The following is a 27055-nucleotide window of genomic DNA, read 5'->3' on the forward strand; positions in this document are numbered from 1 at the left end:
TTCGTTTATTTGTTATTGTGAAAAGCGTGGGACCAAATTATCACTTAGGAACTTTAGAAAATTGACTAAATAAAATAGGTCCTGCGCTAAAAACATGTATACAAACCCTCAGTAGTAAGACGGTTCTCATATTATGTTTACACGTGTTTTGTTTTATTTTTGTGTTCAGAACTGGAAGACCGGAGTTTGGGTAAGTGCTATGGATATGCACATTGTGAGAGGTCTGATATTTGAAAATCGGCATAGCTAAAGGGGTTTTTATTCAGTTTTATTTTTGATTTCATATTTCTGCATGAACCTATCACTTACAGACTACATATACTATATGGCTGCTCTTTGACAACTTTAAAAGCTAATATTGTTATAATACTTAGTACTCTCCAACAATGTACAGAACATTTGGTTTTAGCACAAAATGAACCAAATAGTATTTATAACAGGTCTTCCGGTATTTTAGAATGATTAAAAAAGGAAAATAACATATGCATGGACGCTGACTAGCAGTTAGATAAAATGTTTGATCCACACACCTTAGTAGTGATAATATATTTAAAGTTCTGGAGCTAATAATATTCTTAGTTATCCCAATTGGTCCCACAGCCACCAAAACCATTTAGTTTTAAAGAGTTTAACTATTAAAGAATGTAAAAATATTATTACCGTATAAATAGTTTGAATTTGTTGCTGACAAAATAGAAAACACCTGCGACTCCTGGGAATGTTTCCATGCACGTGTTACTCATTCAAGTATCATATTGAATCGATTCTATCCTTATGCCTCGCAATAGAGTCATATGCACATTTCAATCAGTAAACTCTTCTTTTTATTATTATTATTTTTTTTTTCTTAAAACAACATCCCGATCAAAATAATGTTCTTCAGCGTCTATAAACATTAACATTTCCAATTCAGTATTAATTAAAAGTTCAACACAAGTGTTTCTAGACGAACAAGTAAAGTTTTACTATATTAAAAATAACAATAACACACGTGTATTTTTTTTATTCAAAGGAGCAGCACATCCACTGCTGCTGCTGCATTTGCTATCGCAACGTCAGCTTCGAGTAACCCCCGAGAACTCTCTCCATTACACGATCAAAGATGTTGTTCAGTAGAACGAAAAAGAAAAGAATCTGTTATGTCCACGGCAGCTACGATGCGGGTGTTAAATGTTTTAAAACATTGGATATCAAAACACCCACAAGTACCCTATGACAAATTTAAGCACAATAAATACTTACTAATAAAATTAACATCATTTTTAGGATTTTGAAAATGAAACACGTCTTAAGAACATGACTATAGACTTTTTGGAAGACATACTCTTTAGTCCCAATCTTTTACCGGCTGAGCACAAAATAGCTGGACAATTACTTAGATTGCTTACAATGGACGAAACAAAAAAACCTTCTGTCGACCTTAACTTGCTATTGACTCCATCTCAGGTATGTTAATAATAATTTATACAATTGTTATTTTTTTGTTTTCAAAAATGACAGCAAAATATTTAGATTTTTCAAAAACTATTTATAATTCATATTAAACCTAACAAGTTTGTATAAAAAACTATAGTTGTTTGTGCAAAAAATTTTACTGTGAATAACTAATTAATTTTATACTCGTACATCTACACTATAAATTATGCTACTGTTATACACAGTACAAAGTATACCTACATTTATATACTTAATTTTACGTCATAAAATCAATATAAGTACTAACTATTGTCAATGATATTTTTTCTAAAATATTTAATTGCAAATTTAAAGACTTATTTATATACCTATATATAAAAGCGAATGTACGTAAGTTTACTTCTTCTTCGTGTATTTCTAAACTATTCATACAATCACCATAAAACTTTTGTGGCAGACTTTAGACAACCCTAGTGCAGATATTTTTAAGCTATGATGAACAAAAGTCGAATAAAAAATAATTTATACATTACATATAACGTGTATGAAAATATTTCATCATTTCACTAAATATTATATAACGAATTAAACCAAGATTGATTAATATATTTAACGGGCAACGAAGTGCATAGGGTTAGCTATAGTTTTATATAATATTTACTAAAAATACTGTTTCAAAGTCCAGACTATAAACCAATTTGAAAACGTTTAAATTATAGATTTATATATAATAATTAATTATTATGCATCTATAAACTATAATTATTGTTATTTTCAGATGTCTAGTTCTGAAAATATAGACACATTATCTGCATTAGAAATTGCTGAACAAATGACTTATATTGATCATCAAATATTTATAAGAATACAAAGCCAGTGAGTACAATCTTTTTAACACAATATTAACGTAACATTTATTGTTTCTATATTTTATATAGGTAGGTAAGAATACCTACTCATAAGTCGTTTCTTATAGCAAAACCACTTCACGAATTACATTTTTTGTAGCCAAACTTTACTGTTTAAATTACACACAATACACACGGATAAGATGTTACAAAATATATTATATATGTATGCTTCTAGAGCTTTACGTAACATGATATTTCAATATTTTTATTTTTAAATATGTTGTTTTAACCTTATTACCACTTAAATTGTATAATATTGTCAACAGTAGTTTTTTAATGTTTTAATTAGTTTGGCTGTTAAAAAACCACAATATAATTTAGCCGCATAGCACCACGATTAAAATCTTAATACATAATTTGAAAGGTAATTATTTATCGACTCTATTTTTGAAAAATTCAACTGCAAACTGATATGATAACATATGAATGTCTGATTTGCTAATTTCTGAAAGAAATAAGTTATTTATTTATTTACAAAATTTACACCTGAGACACTACTATATAAAATAACAATAAACCGGGTTTAAGTGTTTATATATAAAAATATCAAAATAAATATTAAAAGGATTAGTGTCATTTGGAATAATCGGAACATGAGGACTGTTATGGCCACATAATACAGTAGAACAAGTGTTATAAAAAGGATATTTGATAGTATTTTGGTTGCGTCTAATAATCTATTAAGTAAATCTTTGATAAAAATCTGGTCAACAATGAAACGGCAAAAATGTAGTTATTGAATGTTTAAAGCCTTACATAAATAGGTATAACCATTATTGAAGATCAGGTAGTTAAAGAACAAAAGTAGCATAGACTAGGAAATTATTTGCACACGCTATAGTAAAAGTTGGTATTTTGCCAGATGTGGGTGTCTGATAACAACACCGTACCTAATTGAACAGTGAACGAATTAAAAAGATGTTTAAGAATCGCAGACATCAAGCAAAGGAGAATATTGTTGGGTATTACGCTTTATTAATCCGATGGCATATAGATCTCTTCCTACCTTTGTCTTTAAGATGACTAAAACGGGGTGTGGAGAAATAATGAATCCAAAGATATTTAATACTATAATTTTTAAATAGCTATTGTCGTATGTTTTACATTTCGCAACTTTATTTTAACTGTCATAGTGTCATTATTATTTTGGGAGAGTCTTAAGTATTATAATTGTAATTTCACAAATTAATATATTTTGAATTGTGGTTAACAGATTAAAAAAAGAGTCTGTTTACAAATTTTGTGATTTAAAATAATTTGAACGAAAGTTATTAAACATAATAAGAATTTTTAGATGTTGTCAAAAAACAAGAACATCAAAATTCGTTTGTTTATAGCATTGTAGATGCATAATTGATGCATAATGATCAATTACGTAGCTAAGATTATGAAATTGGTGAGGCCGTGGGTATTACTTAAGTCTAAATTAAACCAAGTTTTTTACAGTTATCGTGTATATATAATAGATTTATTAGGGTAAAAAATGTAAAGGAGGGGTGGGGGGTTAAACATTAAAACTTCCTCTAGTTGAGACACTGTGCATGATTATAATTAAATATAGTTATTTTTTGGCCTAACATTCAAAAGTGTATTTATTAATCATTATATAATTACGTTACACAGGTAGATACGGTAGTCAGAAAAAAAATCCAGGGAAAAAAAGCCACGGGAAAAATAATCCAGGGAAAAAATCCACGGGAAAAATAAGCCACGGAAAAAAAAAGCCAAATTACAATAATTAAATATATAACAATTAAAATTAAAGTATTAAATTAGGTATTATTTAAAAATTGTTTACACATTATTGGTCATGCATATATATGCATTTAATTATTAATACACAGGTTATATATTATTATTTATTATTCCATAGTAATGAATATATTTTAGATTCTAAACAGCAATGAATGTATTGATTTTATTAAGCAAAAATTGTAAATTAAAAATATACATAAATTAATTTATTTCAAGGTAGCATATAGTTCATATTGCATACTTATACTACTTATCTATATGAAAAAAACCAAAACTTATTAAAAATCTTTGTTTGGAAATCAAAGAAGGAAATAAAAGCTTACCAGAATTTTTAACTGCAATAGCACACACAATACGTTTTTATTGACCTATATATTATACTTTTATACTTATATACTTTTATTACCTACTCGAAAATTGACATTACAATATTAGTGAAAAATGTTTTGACTTTGTAGTTTGTACTTAAACGTGATGTTGTGTTACTTGTATAATAAATAATGACCTAATCTTATAATTTATTAATATTATAATATTAACAATTTTATTTTTATATAATATGAATACGGACAATACAGTAGACCAACTGTGTTAAAAATTTTAAACTAATTAACATATACCCTGTGTATTAATAATTTTATATATATATATATATATATATATATATATATGTATTATGTATGCAATATGATCAATGTTTAAAAATTTTGAATAATACTTTAAATTTTATTATTTATATATTTGACCAATTATGTATAAATAATTTTTAAATAATACCTACCTAATTTAATACTTTAATTTTAATTTTATATGTTTAATTATTGTAATTTGGCTTTTTTCCCGTGGCTTTTTTTCCTACATTCGGTAGATACACTACTTATTTACAAATAAATTTTGATATTAGTGAATAAAAAATTTACAAAAATATTATAATTATATTCAGAATAATAATTTTTATAGGTTTTAAATGATACATTCAACTTTAAATAATTTGTGGGTACACTTGAAAAATTAAAATACAAATATCAATAATCAATAATTTGTCACATTTGTCATTTTTGAGCTGTCTTAGACATTATAGATACCTTATAAGTTATAAGGTTACAACCTATGTACACAACGATATCCGTTTGTAAATATTGAGAAGAAAATACGATATTATTATTTTTCAAATTGTATTTACAAACAAATATCTATTTCTGACACGTGGTGTATCTATTGATTTTTAACATTGGTTTAACAAACACTTGTGTACTCGTATAATCTATACCACTGGTGTTAATAAATTGATATAAAATAATAATATTATAAAAATGAACTACACACAATTTTGTATTGCACTATTTTAATCAGAGCGAACAAATTTCCATTTGTATTATGAATAATGAAGAGTCTGAAGTCATAAAATATTACATGTACAGTTATAATAGTTGTAAATCATCTGTCTATCGCACATTATAAAAAAACAATAGGTAATTAATAATGATACTACTTATAATGTTTTAAATTCAATATCCTTAATCTTCGCAGTGAAATTAAGGTTGATAACAACATTTGTTTTACAAAACTCTTAACTCGTAGATTTTATAGTAGGTACACACATCACAAATATGCATAATATAATAAATTTGATGTATAAAAAATTATTTTTCATACTTGTCATAATTTAAAAATATATCACGTTTGTTTTAGACGATAACGATAATCATAATTAGCCTCTGGGTATTTTTTTTAGCTTTTGTTGATTTCAATAGGTATCTAATAGATTGACAATTTTTTATATGTAAGAAGAAAAATGTTTAATTGTTGGTGCCAGGGTTCTTTTAATAAAAAGGTATTACAATTATAAACATATAGGTATAATAATTATGCTACTTATGAATTTTTTTGCGAAAAATACTTAAGATTATCTATGATAATTAAATCAAGGATTCTCAACCTTGTATGATTCATACTCAATGTTCCCTTTCATATTGCTGTCTATTTTATGAGACGAATATAAGATTGATGTATGTTTAATATAGGATACCTTTATGCATATCACGTTAAAACATTTTCATGCCTCTCTAAGAAATATGCCCCCCTTAGGTTGATAAACACTGATAAATAATAAGAATTAAAACAATCATAATCATTTTTTTTTTTATAAATTTTTTTTCAGTTTGATTGAATAAAAATAATTTTGAACTTCTAGAATTTTGCATTAAACAGCCCAGGTTCATAATTTAAATGTTAACAAAAATTCTCAATGTCTGGCACAAAAAAAAAAAAAATAATAATAATAATGATAAAATATTATGCAACAATCTATGCGTATTTTTCAGGGAATTTTTTGGCCGAGCTTGGATGAAAGATGACAAAAACATAAAAGCACCCCACATTATTTTGATGACCAAGAGATTTAACGAGTTATCACAGCTTGTCGCTTCGGAAATAATGCGTAAGAACAACGTGGCTTCAAGGGTGATAGCAATAGAAAAGTGGGCTGCAGTGGCCGACATATCTAGGTGTCTGCATAATTTTAACGGAGTCCTACAAATATGTTCGGCTTTTACCAATAGTTCGGTGTTCAGATTGAAGAAAACATGGGAGAAAGTTTCAAAAGCTGTGAGTTGCTATGTTTATGCCATTGATAAAATATTATGAAGACGATACAAGCGTTTTATTTTATGAATAACATTTATAAAATATGTTAAAACTATTAGTTCATATTTTGACTTTAACAAATATATTCATATCATTTAATTGCACAAAAAAAAGTAATCCAATAAGATTGATATTTGATATTTAATATTATACTTTATCAATTTAATTTAATTTAATTACAAATTTTAAATGATTTTTTTTTTGAATTATGTGGTCTATACAGCTTATTTTGTTTTTAGACAAAACTGTCAGTACAAAAACTTCAGATAATCGTCTCGTCTGACGGAAGATTCAGAAACCTTCGTGAAGCTCTGCATAGATGCGATCCACCGTGTATTCCGTACTTAGGGATGTACCTAAGTGATTTATCGTTTTTAGAAGAAGGAACTCCCAGTTTGGCAGACGACGGTTTACTTAACTTTTCAAAATTACGCATGGCGAGTACAGTTCATCAAATAATAATAATTTATTCGATTGTGTCAATTATTAGGAAAAAAATTCTATGCACAATTTCAAAGCCTACACATGTATTAGCTTTGATAAATACAATTAATTTATCAGGTGATAAAACCCAAGAACACTGGGAAATTTACTGTCGTTGTATTGTAGGTTTTACTTTATACAACTCAGCTAAAATGTAGTGTCTCTAACAAGGGAAGAAAGTCGCATAATTCGATAAAAAATAATACGAAGAGCAGAATAAGGAATAATACCTTGCTATTATAGTATTAGTAAAAATATTAAGATACGAACCACACGTGTCTATGACGTAGGTGACTAAATAATATCTGTCCGCGCTGTTTCTCGATTACTCTTTTTTCATACACATACATTATCATAATATTATATTAATTGTTTCGATTTTGTCGTTCAGATCGCGCACGTGGTACAGGAAATCCGCCGGTTTCAGCAGACTCCGTACAAGATCGACTTCCACCCTCGGGTGGCCAACTACCTGTTGGATACGTCGCTGCTCTTGAACGAGGACGAGCTGTACACCAGGTCCTTGGAGATCGAACCCCGACCGTCCCGGCTCAGCATCACGACGCTGTCTAACTCACCGCACCACGGCGGAAGCAGCCAATGACGGCGGTTCAGCGCCAAGAGGAATCAGACTACGTGCTTCAAGTGAACAACCGATGCGACCGACCCCCGCCCGCAGGCGACGGCGGCGAGCGAGTGCGACAGTTTAGCATGATAATAATAAATCGCAATAATTAATAATCGTCTTCAATATTATCTTTACCCGGTGATATTACCTCTAATGTAATCATTATTATCGTACGGTGACGAACGCCTAAACAATTATTAGCAACGAGTCACTGCGGGTGGTGCAGACGGAGAGGGAGGATCAGCTGTCTTCTCGTCTCTGACGACAATCACATCACCCTACCGCGGTCGCAACTGTTTTCTCGCAACCGCCGCCGCCCCTGTCTCCTCGGAAGGAATCTTATTATATTCACAGTGACGAGCAAGTCTTTTGCACGCGATCGCCGAATACAATACATCATCATCATCATTTTTATTATTATTATTATTATTATTATTATTATATAATGTCCTTCCGGCGGGCCGTCCCGCTCAGTTTACTTATGCACATCGAGTAGATAGGTAGGTAGTACCTAGGTACCTAATACCTACATACATTTCCGCTTGGCCCATTTGACTCTATACTGCGCCATCGCTATCAGCTGCTTCAAATTTTTATGCGTTATTTAAATCGAATGTGTTCACGGTATTCATTTCGTGCTATTTAGTTAGTCATCACTTGGTGTACATGTTCAACGACTAACGACATGATGACTTCATCGCCGTGTCATACTTATACAATTTTTGTCGCCTTAATTTTTTTTCTTCGAATTTTTTCGTAATTTTGTCTTCCAGACGTTGGGAAAAAACCACCGGCACTGCAATAGCGACGATATAGATTTATTAAAATGCGTCGTACCTACGCTAACAATATTAATTTTGCCACATTGGCATTGTTACCCTATTCGTAGAATTTTTTTCTGTTCGTTTATTTTTCTTTTTTTACAGACACGGTTATTATGATATCTGTTTTTGTAAAAACATCGTAAGTACGTTTGGTGATTCGGAAGCAAACAAATAGAAACAACACGTACGAGCGAATATAATATAGACACGAATTTGTGTGATTTTTATAATTTGTACCTAGGTATAGGTATAGGTAGTACTGTTATTATAATCAGTTTTTCGTGATAAATTTTCAAAGCGTTAGATTATACTTAACCGCCCACGACGTCAAAAACCGGATGATTAGACAAATATAGGTATACGAAAATAAAAAATTATGGAACTGAACAATCAAAATATATTTTAGACTTTAGAACAATTTATCATATTTAGAACACAATAGAATACTATAATATGCGCCCCCTGACTTCGATTATATTTCATTCGTCGTCAATCCGTTATAGTAACATTTTTGCTGTTTTTGCTCAGACAATTAATATCAAAAATATGTTTATTTCCAACTCGAATCGCATGTGCCTACACTGTTCGATTGGTTTTGATAAAATTTCCGAATCTGTGTGAGTGTGTGCGCGCACATGCGTGAATGTGTGTGTGTTTTTTTTTCCAATTTCTATAATATTTAGTTACCTATAAAACCTATACGTACGTTGTGTTGAATCGTTAAAGATATAATATATATATATATATATTTTATTTTGAAAATTACCACTTATATAATAATATTACTTTAAATGAGGATGTCAGCGCAATATTTATTTTCCCTCTCGTGAAATATAGATAAAACGTTTTTACCGAAAACCCCTTTTTTACGATTTTTGAATAACCTTTGAATAAAATAACCTATTGCAAATATATTATAAACGATAATATTTTTGAGAGTATGACATATTGGATTTACATTTTATTTTTATTTGACTAAGTATTCGACTTTTAAACACGAATAATTTTTTGTAAAATTAAATTATGTTTAAATTGTTTTGAGACATGCAATACTTAAACAAATCGATATGTAATCCCGTCAAAAATATTATTCTCTATCGATTTTGAAATGGGTAATTTTACTCTTAAGGTTTTTCGAAAACATAAAAATCAAAATTTTTCGATGTAAATGCATTTTGTATATATTGTGCGTGTGCCTGAAATGGAAAACAAACAGTGTGCTAACATCCACTTATATTTAAGGAGATGCGTTTGATTATTATTTATGTTTATTCGTTCTCAGTCATTCGTTGGTGGGTTGCCCAAAAGTTTAGTGGGTTTCGTTTTTCTTGATAAACACGAAATAAATGATTATAAACAACACCCAAATCCAAATAATCGAGCGTTGTCGAGAAGGAGAAACATTTATTTTTCTAAACTTTAAGTAGTACCATTAAATGACGTACCTATGCCCTGTTTTTTTCCCAATTGCCAAATTTTTCTCATTAACTATAGGTACGTAACTAATAAAATGATTATATGACAATTTATTTGTGTGATACGAGTTTCTTTCATATTTACTCTTCTTTTTCTATATACTATGTCTCGCCATCGTATTATATATATATATATATATATATATATATATATATATATATATATATATATATATAATAATGTATTTTATATATTACAATATGTATGTAATGTACAAATACCAGGTTTTTAATATATTATATTATTGTATTTTAACTATATATGTACTTGATTCGAGGATTTTAATGTATATTCGTTAGTTTGTTGTTGTAATTTTTTTCTTATTTTGTTATTTAAATATTTATTTTCTGTACTATAGGTGTAACAATAATAATAAGTTTAAACTATGTAACACGTTCAATTGCCATAAAAAATGTATAATATTACATTATATAAATATTTATTTTTCTCATAAATGACAATCACCTATAGACGCGGTACGACATACCTACAAACATAAATATGTGTACTGATTGATTAGAACACATGGTTTTAAAGGATAAATATAATATATAAATCATTGTTACCTATATTTATTATTATAATAACATGTTTCAAGAAAAAATAAAATATGTTTAACGAATTTTCTTACACTAACATATCGTCGGTGGAGTTTGATCTCTGTTTTAAAGGCTTAAATTGTATTATATTATAATATTTCATTATTATTATTATTATCATTATTATTATTATTATTATTATTATTATTATTATTATTATTATTATTATTATTATTGTTGTTGTTCTTATTATAATATCGTATAAATAGACTTAAATGAAACAAAATGGACGCTTAAAAACATAATATTATTATGTGAATGCATCGCGTATGCGTATATATGATGTGTTCCGATCACTGAAATGCAATCGATTATGTTTTCATGCAATCGTGCCGTCTAAAATCGAACGATATGATAATATTTATGCGAACGGAGTTTTTTTTTTCACTCAGTCGCTGTCAAAACTTTTATTTATTATTGATACTGTGATTTCAAAATTTGTTCTCATGCTCTAACTCGAAGAGTTTGTGATGTGTGTGTGTGAGAGTGCATGTGTGCGTGACCGCCATTTTATAACCATCTGCAGTTAAATTAAACTTTCAAATATGTGCCAAATTGTTATAATATTTCATGTTGTGATTTTTCAAGAAACTTCTAATTCCATAACCATATAAAATAGTATAAATACTTAAAGTTACAAGTGGTGGTTTTCATGTGAGAAAATCAACGCGTTACTTAATGTTCAAGTGATGTAATTATTATGCGTAATGCGAGTAATATATATATAATATATTATATTGTAACGTAATAATGATAATAATAATAACGATATCGATTCATTGTAAGTCTCTATCGTGTTTTTCCTTTTTTGTGTTCCATTTAAATATGATTAAATGCACCCGTTTAATTTATTTTTGTTCTACAAATCTTAGTACATAATATTATTATCTGTTGTTAATTATATATATATTATATTATAATAATTATTGTTGTATCGATTTCTTCGTAAATATTACGACAAAGAGTTTATGTCATTGTTCAATAAGGTATTTCGGTTGTTATTAAATTTAATGATCTATATATATTATTTTTCGTGTTTTTCATCAATTTATTACACACTTTCAATAGGTACATTAGTGCATTAGTCCTTACTCCCTTAGTAATATAACTATACATTTTTTCTCCAGTTATACACAACTTTATGGTTTCTTGTGCTAACTGGTAAAAGTTATATTCTTGACAATGCACTTATTGTGAAATAGCTACCTATTTTCCATTATTATACATCCTTTAATATGAAAATATATTGATATGTTCACAATATAAGGTATCCAAATATATAAGATTGGGTGTTAAATAATTGTTATGATGAGCTTATTCTAAACACTATGAAATTATTTTTTTCGAATTACGCACTAATGATTGAACCTTGAGGGTTATTATCGATAGTGCTAATATCAACATCATAATAATTATTTAAATTATCCGCGATCCGTCAGAAATAACCTTGTGGTTTTCTTTTGACAGGAAAATGGGAATAATACCGTGAATTGGTACATCAACAACTTTCAAAATAACGCGATAATATATAAATTATAAGACAGCAAAACAATATTATTTAATGTCGATTTCTGATACGATTTAGTTGTCATATTCTGACAGTCTTTATTTTAGAAATGCGCTTTAGTATTATGTATTAGGTATGTTTGTTTATTGTTTTTGTTAGTATTTTAAACCATTTTAAGAAGTTTTTAGATGATGAGAGGAATGAGAAAATGAAAAAAAATGAAAAATACAAGTCACATGCATGTTTATTATTCATTGTTATCGTTCCATAATAGAATAACGACAGCAAAATTCACATTGTATAATAATATAGGTTCCTAGTTTATAGCTCCTCACTTATTTTCTCTACTTATTGGTTAAAAGGTTTAACACGGGTAAGGGACTACGTATACTTGAGTGAACAAAATCCGACCGAAAAAGATCAGCATTAATTTATAATCATTACATTTTAAATTTCATCATAATTATAATCATTTGATAATTTATATTATTGCACCTTTCCGTGATATCTTAGTTCATCTATCAACTATATTAAATATTTAAAATATCAAAGAAATAAAACATGGCTGATTAACTTTATAAATAATAGTTAATTATATTAATAATAATATATATATATATATATATAATATCTTTTTAATTAAATCAAATTATCATCAAAAAAATGTTGGCATTAAATTGTTATTATTTAATACCTAAATATTTAAATATCGTTTTGATTGGTCTTCTCTCGTCGACGTCTAACGGTATCGTGCAGCTGCTCTTGAATCTCCTGTAACGTCTTGCCCTTCGTCTCGATGGCGTACTTGTACGTGTAAAACGTGCCGGTGAAATTTACGATGGTGAACAGTATAAACATGGCGTAGAACCCGTAGTGGTTAGACACGAACAGGAATATCTTGTTGGTGAAAAACGAACATAATGCGAGGGTGATGGAAGCGATCGCCGAGCAGTGTGACCTGATGTTCACCGGGAACATCTCACCGAGGAACACGACAGGCACGAACCCCACGCCAACCGCGAACATGACGGCGAACAACCAGTGGCAGAGGTACGGAAGCCAAGCGAACTCGCGGATGACCCATTCTCCGCCGTCGCCCCGAGAACAGTAAAAGAACACGGCGAACGTCATCGTCACTATAGCCATGCCCGCCTCGGAGAGGAGTAGTAATGGTTTCCGGCCCACTCTGTCCACCAGCGCGACGGCCACCAAGTTGACTACGGCCAGCGTGATGGCGAACAGCATGACCGATTCGTGTTTGTCCAACAGCGACCCCGTATCCGGCAGTATGAGCGCCGAGTAGGCCATTATGCAGCTGATGCCACCCGCTCGCTGCGTGGCACACGCGGCCACCACGATGGCCAGCGCGTGCATGTCCTTCCGGCTGGCAAACAGCTCCCGAAACGTGGACCGGTTCTCCATCTCCTTGCGCACGTTTACCTCCATCCGATCTAGTTCGGGGGTCACGTCACCACCGCCCCGAAACCACTGCAGGCTCACGGCGGCCTGGGGCCGTCGACCCTGCTTCAGCAGATAGTACGGTGATTCGGGCAGCCAAACAGCAGTGACGAAAAACAAGACAGGCACGACGGCGGAAACGGCGTTTAGCACGTGGTACGACAACAGCGGCCCGATTACTGCCTCTAGCAGAAAGCCGAAGTGCAACTGAAGGCAGAACACGCTTCCCAATGCACCGCGTATGGCAGGCGACGCTATCTCGCCCAAGTACACGGGCACTACCGTGTACGATATGCCCTTGCCCATGCCAGCCAGCAGACGGGCCGTGTACAGCGCCCAGGCAGTGGGCACAAACAGCGTTAGCGTCCACGAGACGATGAACAGCGGCCCCAGCATCACGGTGCTGGGTTTCCGGCCCATCCAGTCCATCAGGTGGCCGGCCACCAGCGGGCTGATCACGTTGCCCAGGTCCATCGTGGCCACGATCCACGACAGCTCTTCCATGGTCGCGTTGAAGTCCGTCTCGTGCTTGACGAACTTTTCCACCACCGAACTTGGCCATCCCAACCACATACCGCTGATGAATATCGAAATGGTCGCTGCGGGAATGATCACATTATCATCGTTATCAAAATATAATCTATTTCAATAAAAAGCAGTTTGTGTGTGTTCAAACGTGCGTATGCGTTATCCACAACAAAGTCTATCGGACTCATGGTTCTGAAATTATTTAGTACCTAATCCTAAGTCTCTAACCAGTATTTCAACCGGTGATATTGAATTGAGTCTAGCTTATTATCTTAATATCTTTAAATTTAGCCCGTGTAGTTAAAATATCATACCTCCTGTGTTTTTCTGTTGTCCACGAAAGAGTCGAACATTAGTGTTAAAGCATTTCAACATATTATTATTATATCACATTTAATTATTATTATTAAAAACAATGTAAGTAATCACTCACATTTTTGGGAGACTATACTCATTAACTCAGCCAACAACTAGGTGGTGTCTCCTGGATAACGCTAATAGCCATTAGCCTATCGCCCTGATCGGACTCAACTCAAACAACCTAACAATATTGGTTGAATTGAACTCTGATAACCCAAAAGTATTTGTGAGACTCAATTCAATGTCGGCCATTTTAACTTGAGCACAGACTTTATCTTAAACTAGAGATTGCAAAATTTTATTTATGGATGTTCAACAAAATGTATTTACAATTTTATCTATTATTAATGCAATAATATTACAATGAAACATCAAAAAGTCTCGATAAACTAGCATAGTACCATTTACTTTTTAGTTCCTCGAAAACGAAATTTTAATCAATCTATAGTGTTGGAAGATTCCTTTGAACATTGCATATAGTAAATACGGCAGTAAATGGATATCAATTAAAAAAAAATTAAACGCACCATTGCGTATGCATTGATGGTTATCTCTTATCACCAATAATAGTATACAATTTAAATTCAATTTTCATAACCATAATAGATTACTAAAAAACAAAAACCTTAGGTAAGAGTGGTAAGACATCAAAATTAATAACGGGTCACGGGGTAGGATGGTTAATATGCAATATAGCCAATATAGGTAATAAATACAGAAAGCGACCTTCATACTGTGTTTGAATTTAATCTGTAACTTCACTATGGGCCTCCCACTTAAATATACTACAATAATTAACACGTGATGTTGTGCTTAAACCTCTAAATCGTATTTGAATTTAATTTGTAACTTCACTATTTGACTTCCACTTAGATAATATGCAAAAATAAATAACACGTGATGATGTGCTTGAACCTCTAAATCAGTCTCACAATTTTTTTACGAATGAAATTAATTATTTTGCATTTTTTGTTATTATTATTACTGAAAAGGTTAACGTAATAGTAATCATAAAATGTAATAAAACTATTGATAACAAAATATTATTATGAGGATTACTATTCAATATGATACAATATTATTTGGGATAACATTAAGGTTAAATTTAAAATTTTAATAATCTAATATGATTAACAATTGAAACTTACCGACTATGGTGACATATATTTGCCTGTATACACCCTTGTTAAACATTTTGTTTGATTTTTTGTTAATCTGCACTGAAATATGATTTTATCTATAAAAAAACAAGCGTAAAATAATGTACTAATGTACAAATAGATATTTTATTGCTCATTATATGATATGATTTATTGCACATAGCAATTAAATAACTTTGTATAGAAAATCGTTATTCAATAATAATATATCGTGCATTATATTGCGTTTTTAATCGTCTTCAAATTCGTCATAGTTATTGCTATATTTTCTTCAGCCACCTATCATACACAATATAATTCAATATCATTATCATATTATAAAATATAAATTGTATACCGATTTGATGGTCAAAAACTACAGCTGCGCATCTCTAGGTGCAGAAATCGTGAATTTTTTGATTATAGGTACTTAAAATCTTCAAAGAAACTCGTTTACAAATACCATTGAGTCAATTCGTATAATATAGGTGCAAAATCGGATATAAATAAGTTACATTTGTCAGAATTTCAATAACTGCAGCTAGAATTATCAAATAATATTATTATAGTTACGCTGTATTAATTTATCATTAAATGCAAGTTTAATACCATAGGTACATTGTACATTAACATTACAATGATACTATCTACTTGGCATCTTTGGATATTCGTAAAATACCCTTCATACATTTTTGTCATCCATTAGAATATTAGATTGATTTAGATATTTGTGTGTATTAAATTGTTACATTTGTAAAAACTTGTAAATTTACGTGTAATGAGACAAATGTTAAAGGATTTTTGGCGTATATAACTTATAAATACTTAGACAAAGCAAATTCGGCTCCCGTTTTACAAAATAGTAAATTTCTAAATGATTCCGGATATGTATTTTTTGAAACACAAATTCTTTCTCACTTCATACAGATTTTTTGGGATGCTCCAAAATACATTTATACCTTAATATGTAATGTTTATTTAGTTAAAACAAAAAATATCTACGTATTTTAATATTATTTAATATTTTAAAATAATTTGTACCTAAATATTTTTTTGTAGCCATATTTTATAGCTTTTTTTTTAAGTAATAGGTTTCTACAATGGCAATAGCATCCATACCTAAGAATGGTAATAGGTACTTCGTATGTAGCTACAGCAGTATGTGATACTTAGTAGCAGCTACATCAGCTGCATGACACTTATCGAATACTTTTATCTACCAATAATTAGTTCATAATGATTTTCCCCTTAAAAACACTTTTATATTTTGAAAAACAATCGATGATTAATACGACAATTTTATTATTTGCTTAATCATTAAATAAATAAGTATTTGTTATTTCAATAAAATTAAAATATTAAATATAGGTATTACTTTCACTTACTATAATATCATTTTATTATACATAGTTTTACAAAGATTTCAATAGTGTGTGTAATGTATGAAATTTCGTTTTAAGGTAAATATTTAATGACTGTAAACGTTGTTTTTAATTTAAAATAATTTGAATAAAATAGAAAATTTAGTTAAAAAAGATTTTTTATATAATATAATATGAGCCTTTTAAATATATTTGAAATGGCGACTTCTATATTTTCCTAACATATTCACTATATAGGCATTTATAGAATTATTTTTATTTCAACGTATATAGATGCCAACAAGGATGTCCCGCGAGGATTTACCCATTGCGATATCTCCCGAAATAATGGAGATATCGAAATTCTGGTTTTATAATAAGACTCTCAGGAATAAGAACTACAATTATTTCTTTCAATGTTATGGTAAAAAAGTTAAAAAATATATACCTATGTTTATTTAATTGTTTCCAAAAAATTCACCATAGCCATTTTGTAGAGTTTATTTTTTTGAAAATATTGACGTTTTAAAATTTTATTTTCCTGATTTTTAATATTTTTTTTTTAGTTTTGAGAAAAATTGTGAATTATTCAAGATTTAACACCGTATATAGTATTATCAAACATGCGACACACCACGCCGTGCACATTCTCGTACGGCCGGCCGAACACTTTCAGTGTGTCTAGTTATTTATAATCATATTTTATTTCTTCATAACACTAAGCAATAAGAGTTGTAAGAACTAGTTGTAAGCTGTTGTGATTGATGAAATTTCAAACATTTTCATTTTATCTTCTCCGAATATTGAAGTAGGTATGATAATTTTATGTTTTCTACTTTTTTCATCATATTCTACTTTTTTAAGATTAATTAGAATAAAATCGAAAATTCGATTACATCAATCTCAAGTAGAGTTGTCAATAATTTCGAATATTTTTAAAAATTTCTATCGCTTTACTTTATCAATTGACAATCGTGTTTAAATATGTTCAAATTCTTATATTGTGAAACGTATCTATATTTAGTCACAGCCTCACACGGAAAATCACCGTAAAAATGATAAAATTGGTTTATATAGGGTTTTACGCGTAATTTTCATCTTTGTAATTATTAATATATAAAGTAATTATATAGTGTTTATAGGTACTTACATCTTATTTCTTTAAATAATATCCAAACTGGCTTTTCTTTATGGATGTTTGGAATTATTTTATAACTCTAATAATTATTATTTACTTGAACCTGTCGATTAAATTTACCTATAAAGCTTAAAAAAACTTGTCGGTTGAACACTGCGCATTTACATGAACGGACGTTTTATTTAAAAGGAAATATTAGGAAAAATCAAATACATAATATACTGTTACAACATAATAAAATTCTATTAGTATGAACGCCATACATCTATGTACAAGAAGTAAAATGAAAACATATTAATATTTAGTTTTATTATAGGAACACGTAACCTGCACGTCTGCACATTTCTGCATATTTTATTTATATTCCTACATATTGTGAATTGAAGCTTAATAATATTTTGTATAACCGATTTCAAATTTTCGGTTATGTTTACATTAAATTATTTCCGTTTTTAAAAACACCCAAAAATGAATTTAACAGTACAATAATGTAAACATAGATATGAACGTGGTATTCGGATAAAATAATACTTGTATGATACTATGACCGCCGAGCTGTAGAATATTAAGAGTATATTAGGTCCTACCTTTATTACGAGAAATATACGAGTAGGAGGTACACGTAGATAGATAGCGTGCCAGCTGCTAAGTCAACAACAATAATTATTAAGCTAATAATCCATTAACGATGTAGATGCCTTTTTCCCACACTTAATATATTATAATGTTACAATTATTATTATTATTTTATCAGTTACAAAACATTTTATTATACTCGTACCAATTCATATTATGTATTAATAGGTGGCACCTTACCTAATCACTGAATACTATTATTTCAGATAATTACGATGTACCTGTGTTTGGCATACGATTGATTTCGCCGTGTGAGGCATTAACAAAATATAACAATCATAATTGTTGTTATCACACGTCATATATCAATATCATTATTGACTATTAATAATACCTAGTCAATCATTACAGTTTAAGTATTCGTACTTAAGATTGTAAAAATGTGTCGTGGATCGTGTGTGATACGATGAGGACGTCGCAACTACTTATTATTTAAAACTTATCCAATTTCGAAAAAATTGTTGTTATAATACATAATAGTCATAATATTATATCATATATATATATATATATATATATATAGTTGAAATATTTAAAAGTTAACATACATTTATTTACTCATTAACTTAAGATTTTAAATTCGTAAAGCTCAGATTCACTGGTGCTTATAATTATAATATTGTGTTGACACGTGTTGTATATATATGATGATAACATGATATAGCTATTATAATATAAGTAATATTATAATGTATATTTATTTTACCTTTTTCTGTTTACTCAAGTCTCCGGCTAGTTACGCCAGCTATTATGTATTTTTGTGGACGTCACATCCCGCATGTACCTACACATTAATTGTTGTCTCTGTCTTGTAGCCATTAATATACTAATATACTTGTGATGGCCATAACTAGAAAATTCTTACTTCCGAGTACTTAGGTAGGTACTTTAAAAAAATAAATTCTTAGGTAATTGAGTTTGTTTATACCAAGTTCAAACTTTGCGTTTAGAAGATAATTATGTTTTACAATATACTAAAATGAAAAGTAATGAATTTTCCAACAAACTCACAGCCCTATATACAATACTAATTTTCTTTTCTTTAATTTATTTTATTAATAGAAATATCGGATATAGGTACGAAGGATTATCAATAATTAAGAAGTATGAAGCCCACCAAGCTCTGCTTTCTCTTAAGTTTCTTAAATACTCAAACGCCCCTAATATTTTTGAGTGATTGTGGTTTCAAGTCTTAGTGTATTCATAATATAGATATAAATTACGGACTAGGTATAATATTATTTGTTTACTATGTATTGCGTGTAGGTATTGTGCATATTTCTGCTTAAATGTTTCTTTTTTTTATTACCTATAGGTACTTAAGCGTAAACTACAATTTGAGATATTTTTGGAAAGTATAAATTTTTCTTCCCAATTATCAGACTGGCAATATAGTTGTATTAATTTTGATATTGTTAAAAAATATTGGTTTGAATTTGTTAAATAACTAGTAAAAATTTGAATGGTATAATTCCTGCTGAAAGTAAAAAAATCACATGAAAGTTCTTTGTTTGTAATTCCTTAATAATTGTATTTCTTGTGCCTATATACAGGATGTCCCACAGATATCTGACATTCTGACAAATGAAATAACTTTTGTTCTAATCAATATTTTTAAACAATTTCTTTTAAATATAATTCATAGACATTTGCGCTACATTTTTAGAATATATTTTTTATATTTTTTAATACTGAAAATAAAAAAACTTAAAAATTGATAAATTTTTTTTTCGAAATATTCAATATAGCCAATTTGTAAATATGATTTTTAGAAAAATGTATATGGTAAAAAACACTTATTTAAGTCAAATGGCTGATTTTTTACAATTTTTTTAAAAATCAATATTTTCGTTAAGTAAATTACGATCTAGTTTATGTTAGAAACCTTGTAATTTGAAATAATAATAAAGTTTTTTAAAAATATTTTATAAGAACATTTTTAAATAAGTGCATGTTAAAATCTAATTATTTTTTTTATTGTATTTATTTTAATAATATGTGATGTATAAACTATAAATTACTATAATTTACCTAACGAAAATATTGATATTTAAAAAAATTGTAAAAAATCAGCCTTTTGACTTAAATTTTTGTTTTTACCATATATATTTTTCTAAAAATCAAATTTACAAATTGGCTATATTGAATATTTAAAAAAAAAAATTTATCAATTTTTAAGTTTTTTATTTTCAGCATTATAAATAATGTATTCTAAAAATGTAGCGCAAGTATTTATGGATTATATTTAAAAGAAATTTTTAAAAAATATTGATTAGCACAAAAGTTATTTAATTTGTCAGAATGTCAGATCTCTGTAGGACACCCTGGATACAGAGTTATTATGCAGGGTTTCCCGTGAGATATACCCACCCATTAGCCGTGGAGGGGCGCGCCGCCCGGATAAAAACCAGTTTTTGCCTTTTTATCTATAAACTAAAAGAAATATTAAAAACCATGAGATTAATGTAAATAAATGTTGAAAGGTCAACATATTCAGCATAATAAACTCTATATAATAGAAATCTATTTTTTTTTTTTTTAATTAAAAAATAACTTTTTTTAAACTTTTTTACAAAAAAAATGTTATTAAATTAATAATAAAGTACATGAAGCTGTTGTCTATGTGAGTCTAATAAAAAAACATCGGTAAATCCCCGTGAAACATCCTATATATGTATGTACGTTTTCATTGTCCATAATGCATATAATTTAGTAAAAAATATACACTTTGTACTATCTACTATTTGAGTTGCATACCGCAGACAACGATCAGTGTTATTCACTTTTTTTTTTTATCATAATTAGTTTTTAGAGCAGCAAAAATGCTTTAAAAGAAATGTTTAAAAGTACAAATACACTACAGTTATTCTCTAAATAAATTAAGAAAATAAAAATTGTTATAGGCATTTGAAATTCAACTACAGTTAATTAAATTTAACAGTTTAACGATTTATAATAATTTTAGATTTTTTTTTTGGTTTCAATTTAGCATAATTAAGTTAATCGACATTTTTTACTTTAAAGTAGTGTATTATTTTTAATAAATAATAAAGTTTTCAAAATATTTAGGTTAAGGTTAATTGTATAGGTACTATTTATACCATAACTTGTTCATAAGACAGCAACGTGTTATTGCAGACTTATAAGTTATGGTTTTATATTAAGTAATAATTTTAATATACTTACACATTACTGTAATATTATATTTTATATATAATATTATTTGCAAAAATGTATTTTAACTGTATTGCTATTGTAGAAATGTAAGTATAAGAATAGAAATATTAAAATATAATAAAATATCCTTGGACATTTAGCTTGACAGGCAATCTCCGTTTAGAATCGCTTATCGTACGCAATAAAACATTATTGAATTCGAATATTAACACGTCTATTCAACTAATCTACTTAAGACGAGGTACCTAGGTAATACATGTCTTGTAAACTTGTGTACTTAAAGTCTATATACCTACTTATTTCCAAGGCTGGGCATTAACAAGTTAATAAGTTAAAAGTTAAGTTAATTTTAACTTAATAGCAATACTTACTACTATACCTACTTATTAGTTTAGGTAACTTATTTTAATAATAATTTAACTTATTTTTATCTACGTTAACTTAGACGTAGAAATCAACTTCTACTTTTTTTAATATTACTAATTAAGTTAATTTTGAATTTTTGTTTTATCTAGAATATATTTTAGTCTATATAAATCACGTTTAATAATACCAGGCGTGTATAAGGTACTCATTAATTATTATTATTATTATTATTATTATTATTATTAAATATTTATTGATATCTTATTTTATAATTTTTATGATTGTCGATTATCATGAATTGTGAATGTGATCATTTTATTACAAAAATACCTACCTACCTATAAATAGTGGCATATTATACATTTGTGATTTTCACTTATTTTAAAACTTTTTCAATGAATTTTTTTTTAACAATCTAAGTAGCTTAATACACTTAGGATTAGAGTTTGGCGCTAGTTGTGTCGGCGTCATTTTACATCATCATATTACTTATATTCATACCTACTTAGTTAATATTAAAGTAAAGGATAATATTATGAAAATTTATAATATTTTAATTTCCTTCTTAGTATTCAGAATACTTGTCAAAGTACTGCCAGGATTATTAGTGATATAAAAAAATAACACTGAATTTTAAAATTATGATTTAGTAAAAGTTGATTTTTAAAACGATTTTTAATTACAGTAGACTATAACTCACCGAATTGACTGAAATTAAAACAAAAAATTAGAAAATATTTGTGTATGATATAATCATTTCATTAGTGGTCTGTAAATAATATTTACAATGTTTTGATAATACACCTAATTTTTTGATGAAATCGGAAATGTTAATTTTCAGTCTATAATATTATTAACACACGCAAACATGGAATTTAACTCATGTTTCAATTCCAACGCACTAATTGATCTCGTGAAACTGTAATATAATTCTGAAATTAAATTTAAATTTTTATCAAAACTACTTAAAATCAACCATATTTTTGTTTAAATTTCTCTAAAAATAAATACATGAAAATTAAAAAGTCGTTTCACTTCAATTTTTTGAAAAAAATAAAAAAAAATGTTGCATTACTAAACTCTGTCCAGTGAGAGAACATAATATTATGTACGTAGCGAACACGCTAAGACCTGAAGAAAATCCGTTTATCTACAGATCCCCACGTGACATCCTTCTATATTAGAACTGATTTGAACCTATCAAAATGATAGGGTGATGTTTGTTGGGTGGAGGTCACATAATCGCCATGCTCTGTAGTAGTACAGACTACAGAGTATAGAGTATTATAGATCAATCGCTAAATTTAAATTCTATGACACCTAGTTGTATGTTTGGAGAGACGAAAATATTGATAAACAAGACCTGTTGTGTGTTAATAATTATATTATAATATAATCCATCCTTAAATTACAGAATGTTTTTATATTTTATTTTTATAATCGAATATAATTATATAAGTATAAATAGTATGATTATGATTTAATGTAATCTAAAAATATTTTTGTAAAATATGTGTAGTAATATTTGTTATTCTTATTATTATGTATATTATTATTTTTCTATTTTTAAGAGAAATTTTACAAATTTTTTATAGTTGATTTTTTTAAATTAATAAACAATTTTTTTCTGTCTTTTCAATATATAGAATATTATTAATAGAAATCTCTCACTGTGTGTTTACATCAAAATTAAGGTAGATACCATAAATTATTGTTATAAATCAAAATATTAATAGTGTACGCTGTTTAGTGGATTTTTTTCATAATTGCATTTTTTTTTTTTTGGATTTTGAGCGGAGGGATTTTGAATGATGTTTATTTATTTTTATTTTTTATTCTGTAAACAATTTTTCTCCCTCTAAACTTGCTCAAAAGTATAAAGTGTAGCATATTTTCTGAAAGGTTATGTCTTGAGCTGCTACTTTAAATAGGTCATTTTTCGGTCTGAGGAGAAAAAACGTACGATTTTATAATATTAAATAATTACGGACTTTTTTTTTGAAATAATTATAACAATATAATTAATATAATATATAACATATCCATGAATGATAAACCGTCTCCACTCAGAATCGTTTTTCGTATATACAATGATATTATTGCATCATTGAATTCAAATTTAATACCATCCATTACAGTAACCCACTTGTAACCTACCGTACTATAGAGCGACATCCACTTACTTACCCGCTCTTTTAAATATTATTTTTAATTGTTTAGTTACCTTTTTATAATATTATTAATGACAATAATAACTTTCTAAAAATAAAAATTCCAAAAAATTTTTTTACATAACACAACGTTAACGTAACCTATATGCATTATAATTTGTTTACTTAATAGGAAGTTACACCTTCATAACAACAGTGTAATAGCAATAATTGAAAAATGAAGAGAGGTTTTTAACATTGTTACACGTAGTTATAAGACGGAGAAAAAATGATAGATGTAAGGGGGAACTTAGGACCACGTCATCAGACATTAATAATAATAATAACCCATGATAACCTAGCTATAACCTTTATGGTTTTAAGAATAACATAATAATTATTTATCGTTACAACAACTTACAATAGTCTAACTATCGAATCCATCACACTTTCGGCCTCAGTTCCAGTGTTACGGAACCGTCGTCCATTTCTGTAGACTCTTTCCTGATCCAAACCGGAAACATAATATTGTTCTATCAAAGAAAAATGTGAAAACTCTAAGAGCTGTACATATTATAATATAGATAGGTATATAAAACGTTAAGGAACAATCGCTACCTATATTACGTACAATATTGAGTCGCGCCATAAATAAGACTACAAAATATAATATTTCGTCACTCGTATCTGTATAATCGTCGTGAACAGAATTTTTATATTTTAACGTTGCGGTTGATTATAAATGTAAATAATAATAATAATTACAATGTTACACCGCTTGCAATAATTACTGGTGATTTCCGTCGCACAACATCGTTTTTACCAGTTATGATTATTGTTTTTGTTTATGAGCACATATTCTTAATGGACCGGGACAATAGACGGCAATCAGCGATGATGGCAGTGGCGGTGACCCAGAAATGTCAAAAACTCACAAAAAATTAATAAATATTATCTATTTGCAGTTCAAAGTTGCAAACCTAATATGCTGAAACTTTTTGTAGTACAAGTACCTAAATAATATAATATGTGTACCGGATGATCTATTTAACTTGCATTACAACTATTTTACACATAAATACTATAAGCGTTAAAAAAAAAAAATTTTTACACTTTAAATGGATCACTCTATGTGTATATAAGTGTATAGAGATACCTATCACTTATGTATTATATTTAGCTCACAATTCACACCGGAACAAAATATTTAAATACGCATAATTATTATTACTTATACTAAAACTGAAAAAATAAACCACATCTGTATAAAATTATTTTATATAAATACCGATGTTTAAGCAAAAATAAAATAAAATGTGTAGGTTAGATAATAACAGTGAAGAGTTAAAATCATATAGGCGTGCGCACGGGTGCAGCAGAAGGTTCATCTGCCACATTTTTTGGGCCGATTGATTAGTCTATGGGCCGGTCGGGGCAATTCATTATTTAATAATTTAATTTAAACTATAATAATTAATAAGTAAATAAAATTGATGTGAACCATAAATAATATAATTATTTTATATTATAACTAATAAAGTCTGATAGTAATTGTAACTTTGGTGTTTTCAAAAGCAGTGAACAAATGTTTCCTTAAATTTTGTATGTGAACATTTGTTAATTGTTAAAAAAAAAATCATATTATTATAACCACTTAGGTAACAATAACACTGCCTGTGTATAATATGATCAATAATTATAATTTTGACTATTCAACATTTATTTGGCCGATTGTTAAAAAATGGGCTGCTTAATTTTATATGCTGCATCTGCAATGAAAGTCTGCGCACGCCTATGGTTAAAATATGATCATCAAACTAAGGAGTGACTATACTTTACATATTATTATATATATATGTATAGGCATTTGCAGACTCTGAAAGACGTCAGTGCCCATATATTATCATCGATTAATCAACAATTTATTTCATAAAATACAACCCATCTAAAAATTATTTTTTGATAATTTTTACATTTTAACGTTTTAAATAAATAAATAACGTTTAGAAGCCCTGTTAAGAATTCACCACATAACAGTACATAGTGCAGATGGTAAATTATTCGATGTCTTTAAACTTTAAAGGTACCTTTTTAGTAATTAAGGTATATTTCTGACAAATACATGGTGTGACTGGGCTATTAGATGCTTAACTGAGGGAGGGAGTGAAAGTGTCATTTTGCCCGTTTGTTATAACTTATAAATTAAAATTAAATTCATTACTGTTTTATGTAGGTACACTTTTTTTTGTACGTTTTACAATATATAATACCTATAAGTTTTTGATCTTTGTATATTATTTTGATTTTTTGTTTAAAAATAATCTCCGCAACTACTACCCGCATATTCGTTAACGGTACGAAATTCCGAGAAATAACTAGCGGTTAGGACGTACCAAATACAAGTAATTGCATTTGACGAACTAAAATATTTTTTTCCAATGAGGAAACTATTATTTTAATCAATCTAGACCTAAAATCCTGACAAAAATACGTCAAC

General features: G+C 28.5%; 2 protein-coding genes across 11 annotated transcripts in view; one reads left to right on the plus strand and one right to left on the minus strand.

Annotated features, from left to right (window-relative positions):
• LOC107165669 (ras-specific guanine nucleotide-releasing factor 2-like) overlaps positions 1 to 11765 on the plus strand; it is a 54761-nt gene extending 42996 nt beyond the window's left edge. For 6 of the 7 annotated variants that reach the window (XM_089226145.1, XM_089226143.1, XM_089226147.1 and 3 more), the window contains exons 20-26: positions 170 to 190; positions 1013 to 1205; positions 1267 to 1446; positions 2195 to 2292; positions 6407 to 6689; positions 6968 to 7165; positions 7603 to 11765. In XM_089226145.1, coding sequence (XP_089082271.1) covers positions 170 to 190; positions 1013 to 1205; positions 1267 to 1446; positions 2195 to 2292; positions 6407 to 6689; positions 6968 to 7165; positions 7603 to 7815 — 1186 coding nt within the window. In that variant the 3' untranslated portion in view covers positions 7816 to 11765. The remainder of the gene's footprint in view (positions 1 to 169; positions 191 to 1012; positions 1206 to 1266; positions 1447 to 2194; positions 2293 to 6406; positions 6690 to 6967; positions 7166 to 7602) is intronic. The other variant, XM_089226148.1, reaches the window with a different exon arrangement.
• Positions 11766 to 12471: 706 nt separating this feature from the next.
• Positions 12472 to 25212, minus strand: LOC107165786 (facilitated trehalose transporter Tret1-like). Of its 4 annotated transcripts, none has more exons than XM_089226871.1 (4): positions 24980 to 25212; positions 16089 to 16271; positions 15740 to 15828; positions 12472 to 14302 (listed from the first exon to the last, which is right to left on the minus strand). In XM_089226871.1, the coding sequence occupies exons 3-4, from the start codon at positions 15783 to 15785 to the stop codon at positions 12948 to 12950; spliced, it is 1401 nt and encodes a 466-aa protein (XP_089082997.1). In that variant the 5' UTR covers positions 15786 to 15828; positions 16089 to 16271; positions 24980 to 25212; the 3' UTR covers positions 12472 to 12947. The 4 variants fall into 4 exon arrangements, with proteins under 4 accessions (XP_089082997.1, XP_089082996.1, XP_015369675.2 ...); XM_089226870.1 differs by lacking the exon at positions 16089 to 16271 and having other exon boundaries at positions 24980 to 25091; positions 25177 to 25194; XM_015514189.2 differs by lacking the exon at positions 24980 to 25212 and adding an exon at positions 18242 to 18809.
• Positions 25213 to 27055: the final 1843 nt, after the last annotated feature.

The sequence above is a fragment of the Diuraphis noxia genome, unplaced genomic scaffold (assembly GCF_037042655.1).
Source record: "Diuraphis noxia isolate RWA-SAM2 unplaced genomic scaffold, SU_Dnox_SAM2 contig0004, whole genome shotgun sequence".
NCBI lineage: Eukaryota > Metazoa > Arthropoda > Insecta > Hemiptera > Aphididae > Diuraphis > Diuraphis noxia.